The 12,258-nt window shown below is 43.2% G+C and overlaps 1 protein-coding gene across 1 annotated transcript in view; it reads right to left on the reverse strand.

The window, feature by feature from the left end:
• Positions 1 to 9,628: 9,628 nt before the first annotated feature.
• The window catches only part of CHKB (choline kinase beta), a 32,565-nt gene continuing 29,935 nt past the window's right edge, over positions 9,629 to 12,258 (reverse strand). The window contains exon 11 of the mRNA XM_083183188.1: positions 9,629 to 11,663. Within this exon, the coding sequence (XP_083039314.1) occupies positions 11,607 to 11,663 (57 nt within the window). The 3' untranslated portion in view covers positions 9,629 to 11,606. The remainder of the gene's footprint in view (positions 11,664 to 12,258) is intronic.

Here is a 12,258-nt window from a genome sequence, read left to right on the forward strand (position 1 = left end):
CCCAGTTTGATAACCACCTATGCCATCAGTTTCCAAGCCGTCCCCCAGCTTTATCGGATCCCAGACTGATACCATAACCATCGAGACCTAGCCCGACCATCGGTTCCTAGACTGACATCACATCATCGGTCTTAATCCAACCATCGGTTCTCAGACCAATATCCTCTCCAAGAGACCTCACTACTCTTCCAGCACCCCAGTCTTTCGCAGGCTGTAGTACAGAGACTCTGACAGAGGGCCACAACCTATCCCACGGGTGCAGCCAAACCCACATCCTCTTGTGGGGTTCCCAGGAGAAGACCACCAGCGGGTTTAGACTCTACACCTCTGTACAGAGTATTCAACAAACCCTACTCAGCTGTGCCCACCGTCTTTCAGCATCTCCTGCAGTGCATGTACCATTGATACATCAAAACTCCAAGCTTCCAGTATCGAGTCTACACCACTGGTCCACTACAGGCACAGTAAGGAACACAGCGCCCTCTGGTTCTGACATGCTTTGGAACACTTTCCAGGTCCCCCTTTTACCATAAACAGCAGGCAGACAGGGGTTAAACTTCATAGCATCCACCTAGGTTCAAATGGCAATAACAATGGTGTAATTTCTAATATTACATTTATTTTCCGTGTTACATACATAATATTACCTTGTAATTTGTACCTTGTTACATACATAAATTTGCTATATAGTAATGTGAATTTAATGTGGATACTTAAATTTGTAAGAATAAATCCATGTTGAGCATAACAAGGGCCATGTGCAACTTTATTTTCAAAAGTGTGCATATCAGAGCTAATAGTATTTACAGTCAGCGTAATGATCGCAATGAGCGACTTCATGTACAAAAAATGTGAATTTAGTAGCACATGGCTCCCATCTCCAGTGCCGAGTCTTCAGCTCCTGATGCCCGGCGCCAACAGTGCAAAACTGCTTGTCGCCGGCATCACAGGGCTCCCATCTCTGGCATGGGGTCTTCAGCTACGTGTCCAGGAGCTCAAAACTCCCTCTCCCCGGCATTGCAGCCCGGCTGGCTTAGGGGTCCCTTTCACTGGTGCCGGGTCTTCAACTCCTGATCTCTGGCGCCAGAAGCGCAAAACTGCTTGCCCCGGCATCGCAAGGGCTGACTGAGGGTGAGGGCTCCCTCACCTGCCGGGGCGCCAGCTTCCGATCGCTGGCAGCGCTGATCATCTCCCTCTCCCCGGCATTACAGGCTCCCATTTTCAGCGCTGAGTATTCTGCTCTTGATCCCCGGCGCTGGTGAGTAAGTGGCACTGAAGGGGGCACAAAACAGAGTGTTCCCGCAGCCACCAGTCTGCCCCAACAATTAAAAAAAAATAACATTAAAAAAAATATAAAAAAGGCGCAGGGGACTGCCTGCTGGGACCTCGGGCCCCCGCAGCCGCCGGGCCCCATAGCAGTTACATCCTTTGCACCCTCGGTAGTTACGCCACTGGCTAGTATCATAAACAGCCTCTGTAATGAAACTCAACGTTTTTATTTTTTTTATGTCTAAATTGGTCAAAGATTTCACATCTTATTGAATAAATACAATTGTTATTATGGTGGTACTCAAAAGAACAAAACAAGGCAACAAAATGCCTACAATAACTAGAAGATCAGAGGCTGATTTCCTGGTCAGTAAATGAATGGCCTAAATAATTTGAAGGGAAAGCACACCCACCAAAATAAACAAAATATCACATTTACAAATAAACATTTCGGTACTTGTTTCCTAGCACGGCCACAATCTTGGGCATCGTGTACCTTTAAGTTAAGGTGCACGATGCCCACAATGGACCCGATTTCCTTTGAAATCAGGTCCATTTTGCCGGCAAAGGAAAAATTGCGGGCATCGCGTCGGTCGGGACCATTAACATTGGCCCCGACACGACCGACGCGATGCCCCCGATTTTACCATAGGCTTCAATGTTAAAATAATTTTTAACATTGAAATCGGGAGCATCGCGTCGGTCTTGTGCCATTATAATGGCACAAGATGAGATGGACTTGATTAAGTCCATCTCACATAGTAAAAAATGTGAAATGGGCCAATATGACCCATTTCACATTATATATGGCCCCGTCATCACCCCACGATTGACGCCAACCCGAAGCGTGGCGAGCGCAGCGAGCCCGCGAAGGGCGGCGGTGCGCGTCCTCCGACCTTTTCATTCCCCTACTATCCACGTCGGCGTGGAGAATATAAAGTGTGGCGAGCGCAGCGAGCCCCGTGAGGGGACGCGTATACCTGTGAAATTATACGCGTACGCTCGCCACGCTTCGGGCTCGGTGGCTCGCTGCGCTCGCCACACTTTATATTCTCAACTCCACGCCGACGTGGATAGTAGGGGAATGAAAAGGTCGGAGGACGCGCACCGCCGCCCCTCGCGGGCTCGCTGCGCTCGCCACGCTTCGGGTTGGCGTCAATCGTGGGGTGGGGTTTACGGTGTTAAATTTGGGGGTCTAGGGAATATTTTACATTGAATCCAATGTGAAATCGGGTCCCAGGGACCCTATTCACATTTGATTCAATTAAAAAATCGGGTCGGTCGCATCGTATGCGACCAAATCGCATGCGATGCGACCGACGCGATTTTTCCGACACGACCACCCCGATGGAAATCGGTGTGGCCGTGCTAGGAATCAAGTACCAACATTTCACTATTAACAAATTACAGGAAAATAAATTAGAAAAAATGGGTGGGAGTGATAGAATTTTCAGAAGAAAAAATGAACAATGCAAATTGTCAACCCATATAAAACTAACTGTGCAGTGCTCCTGATACATGATAGGCTTCCTCCTTATTTAAAAACCACTTACAAGTGTCAGTCACAATTTCTTATAGTCTTATAAGGCAGCTTAAAGCTCTGTAAATGTATATAATGTACAGTACTTTTTTTATGAGGCTGCATTTAGATTTTTTGCCTTGTACTATATGTGATATGGTGTCAAGTTTTCTACTGTATATAAGAAAACAGCTGTTGAATAATTTTACATAAGCAATTCAAACTCAATTAAATGTCCAATAAAGAAAATAATTGAAGGGAACCTAGCAACTGTACGCTTATTTTATTTCCACATAACAATAACACTAAGATAAATACTCAAACTGCAATTAATTCTAGAATATCATCATAATTAAAACAGTCATCAGCTACTCCATTTAGTTTTTTTTATATATATCATTTATTTATCCATTTTCAAATACAAACATCAGACATAATCATATATTGTACATGTCCACATATAAAAACATACAGTACATATAAAACACACACTACATATATAAAACATACCATCCAATACATACAAACTGTCAGAACTTACATAAATAGAATCCTGGGTTTCGGTATCTCTCACATTTCACCTCACCCAATTACATCTAGACATAGGGCCTTATTTTGGTTCATTCTTTCTGACAAAATCCTTCTTAGATGGACAAAACCATGGCCCTTATTCTGATCGGTGCGGCCCGATCAGAATATGCGGCCGCAACCGTGCAGGCGAATCCCCGCCTTCCATACGGATCGCCACCTGCCGTCCGTACGCGGATATGTGGCGATCCGCATGAAATTGGACGGGGATACGCCTCCTCCGTCTTGGGAGCTGCCCCTGCATTCGATGGTCGCCGAACATCGAATGCAGGGCCGCACGCTCCACCAGGTCCCGCAACACAAGACCACACGGACACTTGTCCGTGTGAAATCATGTATGGGGGCGGGCAGCTGACATCCGGCGATGTCAGATGCCCGCCCCTTACCCACGCGTCACGGCCTCATTACCATGCATACGCCCCACGTTTGCATGGGAACGCCCATGAAACGGGGGGCGTATGCATAGGGTAATGAGGCTAAGTAGCCCCTCACGCCCCTCTACGCCCCCTGTGCGGCGTATAAAGAATCCGTGCGGCGAAATCGCCTGCACATGCGCAGAGTGACCTCTGCACATGCGCAGACGATCAACATCGGCGGTCCGTCCGCATGCGGGAATATCCGCACCGATCAGAATAAGGGCCCATGTGCACTGCAGGGGGGGCAAATGTAACATGTGCAGAGAGAATTAGATTTGGGTGAGTAATTTTGTTTCTGTGCAGGGAAAATACTGACTGCTTTATTTTTATACTGCAATATAGATCTCACTTTGAAGTAAAACCCCACCCAAATCTAATTCTCTCTGCACAAGTAACACCTGCCCCATCTGCAGTGCACATGGTTTTGCCCATCTAAGAAGGATTTTGTCAGAAAGAATGAACCAAAATAAGGCCTCAAGTTATCTCTCACATAACTAATGTCTCACATTCTACCTACGTACATATTTTTTAAGATTCAGGGTTTAGTGTTTTTCTAATTATCGAAGGAGGTTTCTATAGATTTGCATTAATATTCAAATGTATTATTTAACTTTCTATACATCAAGGTCATTTATGGCCTCCCAGAAGATATCTCCCTCGCGTTCTGTATATTGTTTCCAAACTTCCCATTTTTTAAGTGTTTTGTTGTTTTCTATCAGATTGTTTTTCTCCATTCTAGAAACATAATTTATTTTATTTACTATCTGTGTCATAGGCGGGTTTTTTACTTGTCTCCAATACTGAGCTATTGCCGTTTTTGCAGCTATGAAAACTTGATTTAAAAAGTATGTGTTTGTCTGCTTTTTTTTTTGTGAACCAACATGATGTAGTGCCTTCTGGGGGGATAATTCCAATTCTTCTCCTAATACCTTTATTACTAATGCTCCTACTTCTCTCCAGACCTCTCTTACTTTACTACACGCCAAAAAAATGTGTATCAAATCTGCACTCCCTTCCCTACATCTCCAACGCACATTTATTTGTTGAGGACACATCTTATTTATTTTTTCTGGGGTGTAGTAAATTCTATGCAATAGTTTCATATACCTTTCTATATGTGTAATGGATTGTCATCTTATTGAAACTCAACTTTTATAACAAAAAGCCAATTCTAGTTATGAAACTGTCATTAAAAAGCTGTATCTGCAAATATTACCTTTAATGATGTAATATAAACCCATTTTAATAAACAATACATCAAATATATGAAAGAGAATAGGTAGTAAGAGACTGATAACAGTGCTAAATTACAGGCCAGTTAGGATTTATCACCTCGGTAGACTGATCATGTGACTGGTGATAGCAGTGTCAGTTATCAGCTATTTTTGCTTATCTCACTTCCCACATTTTAAATTGTTTGTTGTAACAACATTATACTGTAGATAGATAAATAGATAGATAAAGATGTGATAAAGTGCAGGCAGGTTATCTTTTATCACCTCTGATGGAAGGCTGAACATGTGACTGGCTAACATCATAAACACCATTTGTGCGGTTACTGCTTGGTATAGAGCGGTCAGTTACCACCTGTATTTGTTAATACCTAAATGTAAGGTAGATAAATAGACATGTAGAGATCATTGGGGTAATGCAGCCAAGATTGGGGTAGTATGGATATTGTATTAGTTAGCATTACTGTCTCACAGTGCTGATGTTATGGATTCAAATCCCACCACAGCCCTATTTGGGCATTTCTTCTAGGTACGCCAGTTCCCTTCAATAATCCAAAAATATATTATTAGGTGTATTGACTACCAACAAAAATAATAACCATAATGTGTTAGTAAGTACATATTTAGGGCAGATACAATGGGCTAAGAGGTCTTATCTGTTGTCAAATTTTAAGATAAGAAGATTATGTGAATAGCTAATATAATAAACAACCCTTGTGATGCCACTCAAAGAAAAAGTCACTGCTTGGTATTAAATGGTCATATGTAAGTGGTATCTACTGATTGTAATAAAAATGCTATGTAATATGGTCAGGTTGTAGACTAGATAGGTAGGTAGATAGATAGATAAAGTAGCTAGAGACTCTGATAGCACTGGTGAAATAAGGCTGGTTGGGATTTATCACCCCAGAATACTAATCATCTGATTAGCCAGGGTCGGACTGGCCCACAGGGGTACAGGGGATACCCCTGGTGGCAGGGCTGCCAATAGGGGGTGCTGTGGGTACAGCTGTCCCGGGCCCGGCCAGCTAATTTTGCCCACCGCAACACCTCGACCATCTCTGCTGAGTGCACTGAACAAAGCAGGCTTATTCAACCCAGGATGCCGGCGGCCAAATAAAATGCTGCACTGAAAAGGAAAATGGATGTGGGGTGCGCTATTATCAGCAGCTGGCAAAGGGGTTGTCAATCCCCTAAATTTGAAGAGGAAAAATATGTATAGTGAGCCAACGCTGGCTGAATAATTGTTTCAGACGGTAATAAATAATAAATATTTATTAACTGTAATCATACAAATGTAAAAATCAATATAACAACTAAAGAAAATGCATAAATAAAAACAAAAATAAAGGATGGGGACGTGTCACAAAAGTGACATTTAGTGGTATTCTTGTAGGTTTTAAAAAGTTAATTGTCACAGAATAGCCCAAATAGATTTGTATTTCATATTACCAATTGGGAAATCCTTCCACTGATGTCCGCTGAATAAATGGATTAGAAAATCCCCTCCAGGATTGGATGGAAAGTGATGCTGGAGGTGCTGTGCTCAATGTTGGTGAGACAAATATGATCCTGATGGCGACCACTGGTTCTCTGGTAGGTCTCTTTAGGGAACTGGCGTGGTATCCCAATGATTGTAGAAACTCGATCCAGGCTCAGGTTATGCTCTATGGTTCTCAGGAGTAGGGGCGGACCATCAGTTGGTGTAGGGGTCTCAAATAGTATAACTCAACGCGTTTCCCCGGATCAGTAACTTCCGGCTTTCTCAGGAGAAACAGTTGCCCCACTTCTACATAAATACATACTGTATATGTATATGCGTATTGTGAAAAGGGTCACATACAAAAGGGATTCAAATGAAGTCTTTGTTCTTTATTTTGTAAAGCAGGTCACAGCATACAAGATCAATTTCACAGGCAAGCGTAGTTAGAGGCAGCAGCATACAGGTAATCACAGCATATGACTCTTGTAAATGCTCCCAGAGGTCCCTACCATAGCCCACACCCTGGCTTATTGCTTGGGCAGCTAATCCACTATCAAGAGCATTTTCACTCTGCCCTGGAAACACTTCTATCAGGAGATCACAGGTGCTGCTGATTACACAACCTACTGCTCCAAAACCTGGTCTAGATCCTCCACACTACTCTCATGTAGAGAGATGCTGTCCCTGCCACAGTATGTACAGTATATTCTCTTGAATGTTTTAACTAATCATCAAACTTTGCACAGTACCGTATCATTTTAAAGGGACAATCTAAGTTTGAAGATGGGTTTAATCGAACAACCCCTTAAAAGTGCTGTCATAAGTGTCCATGCTATTTCTGTTGTTTTCATATATTGTGATATGTCGTTGGAAAGCTTGTGGACTTTCTGAATATAACACAATAAATAAAGTCCCTTAAGTGGATCCTTAAAGGCCTATAAGGGTCCATTAAAGGAAAAACATTTTCACTTTACAATACTTTTGACAAACTGAAATTAATAAGCGACTCATCTGCAGAGTGGTCTGTGAATCGAACCCTGTAGATATCGTTGTGAAATCCATGTGAGATCCATCCCCAGTCAGTTATTTTTTCTATTGATTGATTTGATTTTATTAATTTAGGGTTTTTGGGATCTTCTGTACCTGCTGTGGTTGGCAAGGGTAGATGGATATTTGGAGACCTGCTCTGGCTGCTGCAGCAGCTTCTGACCTGCTGTGGTTGGGAAGGTGGATAGTTGGAGACTTGCTGTGTCCACTGCAGCAGCTTCTGTCCTGCTGTGGGTTTTTAAACTATATTGTGAACAATATTTCCATATGTATCATCTAGTGTGTATGCAATATATTGTTAACAATGCACGCTCCAACAGGTCATAAACCATGTCCTCCAGTGTCTGTACATGCATGGTATGCAGCATGACCCCGGCTTCCCCTCCACAATTGCAGCCAGCATAGACAAGTCTGGATGCACTTGCTGCTGCCAGAACCCCCACCAGGTCGCCATATGTGTACCCAGCTTAGGATGTCGGTCCAATAAGCTGCAATCTTTTTAGAGCTGCTGGAATTTGCACAAATGTGATGGCTGCCCCATAGTGCAACAAGTTATTTTGTGCTAATTAAGGCTGAAACTAACCGTGAAGGGTACGAGTTGGCACATCTCTCCCTTTGCAGGCAATAGTATCAAGCCCAAACTCTGCTCATCCCCATCCACCTTTAGCTGAAAAACCATAAGTGTCACCATAACCTTGCAGGATCAGCATCGATGCAGATTTTTTTTTCAGCTATCCTACATACTACACAGACTAGACAAACCTTTATGCATGGTTGCCTCTCCTTCATGGAGATAATGCTTTGCTCCTGGACTTCCCTGGTAAATGTATGATTACCATCACCTGTGGTGAAACACCTTTCTTATCAATTACCTAGCTCCCCACAGGTGATAGCAATCAGGAAAGTCCAGGAACAGGACATTTTCTCCCTGAAGGAGAGGATCAGGTAGGCAACCATGCCTTTATGTGAATTAGAAATTTTCATGAGTTTGCAAATGCTTTACTATACCAAACAGGCTCACCATTTCTCCCATCTGTGCATAGTCCTGAAACGTCAGTTGCTTTTCCAGAGTGTACAGTAGTTATTGGTATAAGAGATAGCAAGCATTTATATGGCTGTGTGTGGAGAGGCACACAACAGTTTCCACTCTAAAGAGATGTGCATGACCTCTGGTGGCCTTAAAAGGCAATTGTCTTTAAAACAAGTAGGGTGAAATTTAACAGGGAGTGATTGAGACAGTGAGAGATTTGGTAAGAAGTCTCCAGTTTTTTTTTAAAGCAGCAATCATTTACTCTACAAAACCAAATTGATTTTGAAGTGTAAATGATTGCTGCTTTAAAAAAAAAAAAACTGGAGACTTCTTACCAAATCTCTCACTGTCTCAATCTCTCATCCTATTACATTTAACCTGTAGTGCTTTATATAGGTCATTGATGCATGAACACACTAAGGCAGGTATTCAATGCGGCCGGCGAGGGGGTTAAACAGCGAGGATTGCAGAAAACCAGCGATCCTTGCTGTTTAACCCCCTCACCAGCGCCCTATTCAACGTTCTGGGGAAGTCCTCGCCGTCACAGGATGGCGAGGATTCCCCCAAACAGCGAGACCCGCGGCTAATGCAGCGAACCCGCTGTATTTAGCCACGCGTCTCGCTGCTTCTGGAGCCGCATATGACGATTCCCCCTCGCTCAAAAAAAAAATGGAGCGAGGGAGAAGCGTTGAATACTGACAGGAAGCCTGCTCGCTGTAGCCGCTCGCCCACAGCATTGAATACCCCCCTAAGGATCACTTGGCCCAGAAAGCATAAAGCAGCGATAGTCACAAGAACAGGGGATAGTGCTTTATATAGTTCAATGCAAACATAAGTAAAGACACAAGACCGTTCTATTTATAAATCACATATTTATGGACTAAAAATTATAAATAAATTAAAACTGGCATAATTATAAATTATACAGTACATAAGTTACAACACTGCTCAAGACTGTGGATTAATGAATAGGTGTACAAATTTTGCTTACAATTATTGTATAACACAGTAGCGGGATGCTTTGCACCTTTGTCATTATCATCACTGCTATCTACAAGGTAGCACGCCGGTAGAGGGCAATGTACAGTATGCGCCTGCAGACATCATTGCACATACACTGCAGCAGCACTGTCCCTTGCTGCGGGCATCTGTTGACCCAAGGCTACTTGGGATACGTTCATTAGGGAGACAAGCATTAAGTCGACAAACATTAGGTCAACATACATGAAGGTCGACAGTCAAAAGGTCGACCTGGGTTTTTTTAGCCGACAGGCGGTATTTCATGCCCTACCATCCACTAGGGCGTGGTGGGAAAACAAAATAGTGGGCCAAGCGTAGCGAGGCACCGTGCCTGAAGCATGGAGAGTGCAGCGACATGGTGTGAAAAACCCCATGTCGATCTTTTGACTGTTGACCTAACCCCATGTTGACCTTCAGGCATGTTGGCCTAGTGGTGCCAACCTAATGCTTGTCGACCTAGTTGTTGTCTATCCAATGCTCCTCCAATGCTCGTGCATGACCAGTGGAACTGGCAGGACTAGGCTGATGCGCTATGCACTTTGACGGGGATTACTGGATGAAGAATCCCCCCTCACCCATCCACTTCAGTGCCTGAGATGTGAATACAGCTCAGTGATACGGCTTCATCTCGGTTAAGAGGAGAAGGAGGGGGAATGATACCAGCAAGATTTGTGCTGCTATTGTCTTTTATTTCCACAGACTTTACCCCACAGTTCGAAGATATGTAAGGTTCAGTCTGACTGTACAGACTCATGTGCAAAGTAAACCCCGCTAACTGGATTCCCGTGGCACAACAATTAGCCATGGGGTAACAGAATACTGCCCTTATGTGTGTAAATTAATTTTTACAATAAACAAAAAAAATGCAATTTAACCATAAGAAATCTCTGTAGATAAGCATGCTTAGCACAGTGTTACATAATCTGTGAGTTGATGTCAACAGCAGTACATCAACATTGCTAGGTCGGGAAATGTATAATGGAAATTCTCTTTCACTGTAATAATCAATAATGAAATAGCATTTCCTGGGAAATGCTAGAAATTAGTGCAAAATGTTAAGATTATGGGCCAAAAAATGCTAAAATGGAGAGTGATAAACAGCCAGCCAATAAGCTCCTAACTGACAGGTTACAGGCTGGGTTTGAAAAATGACAGGTAGGAGCTGATTGCCTGGTTGTCCCGTCACTTTTTGAAGCTTGATACATCTGGCCCTAAGCAACGTAAGAAGTGCAGATGGTGAATACATAGAAAAACATGGATGTATGTGACTGAAGCTGAAGAAAAGGAATGATGGCAAAACAAGTTAAGGCAAAAGAAGGGCTCAGGTGTAAATGTCAGACAGTCAGTACAAGATCAGGAGTGTGAGTAGTGCAAGGCCTGAGATGTACTAACAACAGTCAAAGTTACAGTAGTGTGGTGGTGATTCATGAAGCACTGGCGTACATGGGAATAAACGCCACCATAAATGCCATCTGATGATATCTGTGCATCCCTTTACATATAAAGGAATGGCCCTGGAAATGCACCTAATACGTAGCTTTGTAATTTTAATACTCTCACTTTGTAAAACAAAATCATCTTTATGTACTGCTGGGCAAATAGGGAATCCTACTTGATGTGGACCAGATACCCCGCTCTGCCTGGACTCAGTACTGCTCTTCTTCATCTAAAAACCTGTGTACTGCACTCCCACAACATCAGTGCCACTGCAAAGAGGAAGTTTTGTGCTTCATAAATGACCTCCAATGATGGGGGTTTGGGCAATAATGTGTAGATCAGCACACTGTGTGCCCCCTTTGGAGTAGTGAATATACAGGGAATGTTAGGAGAACAAAAGAAAAACCATGATGGAAGTTAGAGGCTCACTAAATACTACTGAATATAGGTCAGGTTGGAATCAGATGTTTAAGGAACAGTGGGATTAACTGCAGGCAGGAAACATTCTTTGGTGTTAAGCAGAAACACGGAAGGATAACCATTAGGATGGACGTCCATTTGAAATTCAAGACCACAAGCGTTTCTGTTCAAAGTATGCATTAAATCGAGCAAGGGCATAATCCTAGAATAAAAAAAAAATAGATTTATGAATGTTAAAAGGAAAACACACTTAACCAGATAATCACACCCACCACAATCCCTTTCCTACTAAACAGATCTACAGTAAGTAACCTTTGGCTATTCCATAGATTTTCTGAAACATCAAGTCTCACCAAGGACCCTAATCTGGTTGACTCGCAAAGCTGTGAATTTCGAGCATCGAATGTTTTCTACAGCGCTTGCAGATCTGAGGGCTTCCGGAAATCTGCTGCCCGCTCCATCGGCCCATTTACATAGGAACGCCCAGCATTTTCATGGGAGTGCCAATGAAACGCTGGGCGTTCACAAGGGTGCAGCCCATCGCCACCAGCCCCACTGCTAGGTGCGAACGGTATGTGAGCAAGCAGTTTACAGCACATAAAACTTTATGCACCGTCGCTCCACATTGCTTCCCTGCGCGAACACGCAGGAGAGCGTGCCAACTAGAATAACCCCGAGTGCAAATTAGGAATTGCAGTTCTACTACAGTTTGAAAGCCACTGACCAACGTGCACGATGTTTAGATGGTCATCCCAGAGCACTACCAAAACTCTGCACCCAGCAAACACAGCTGCTAT

This window comes from Crinia signifera, chromosome 4, assembly GCF_055691185.1.
Source record: "Crinia signifera chromosome 4, ASM5569118v1, whole genome shotgun sequence".
Taxonomy (NCBI): Eukaryota; Metazoa; Chordata; class Amphibia; order Anura; family Myobatrachidae; genus Crinia; species Crinia signifera.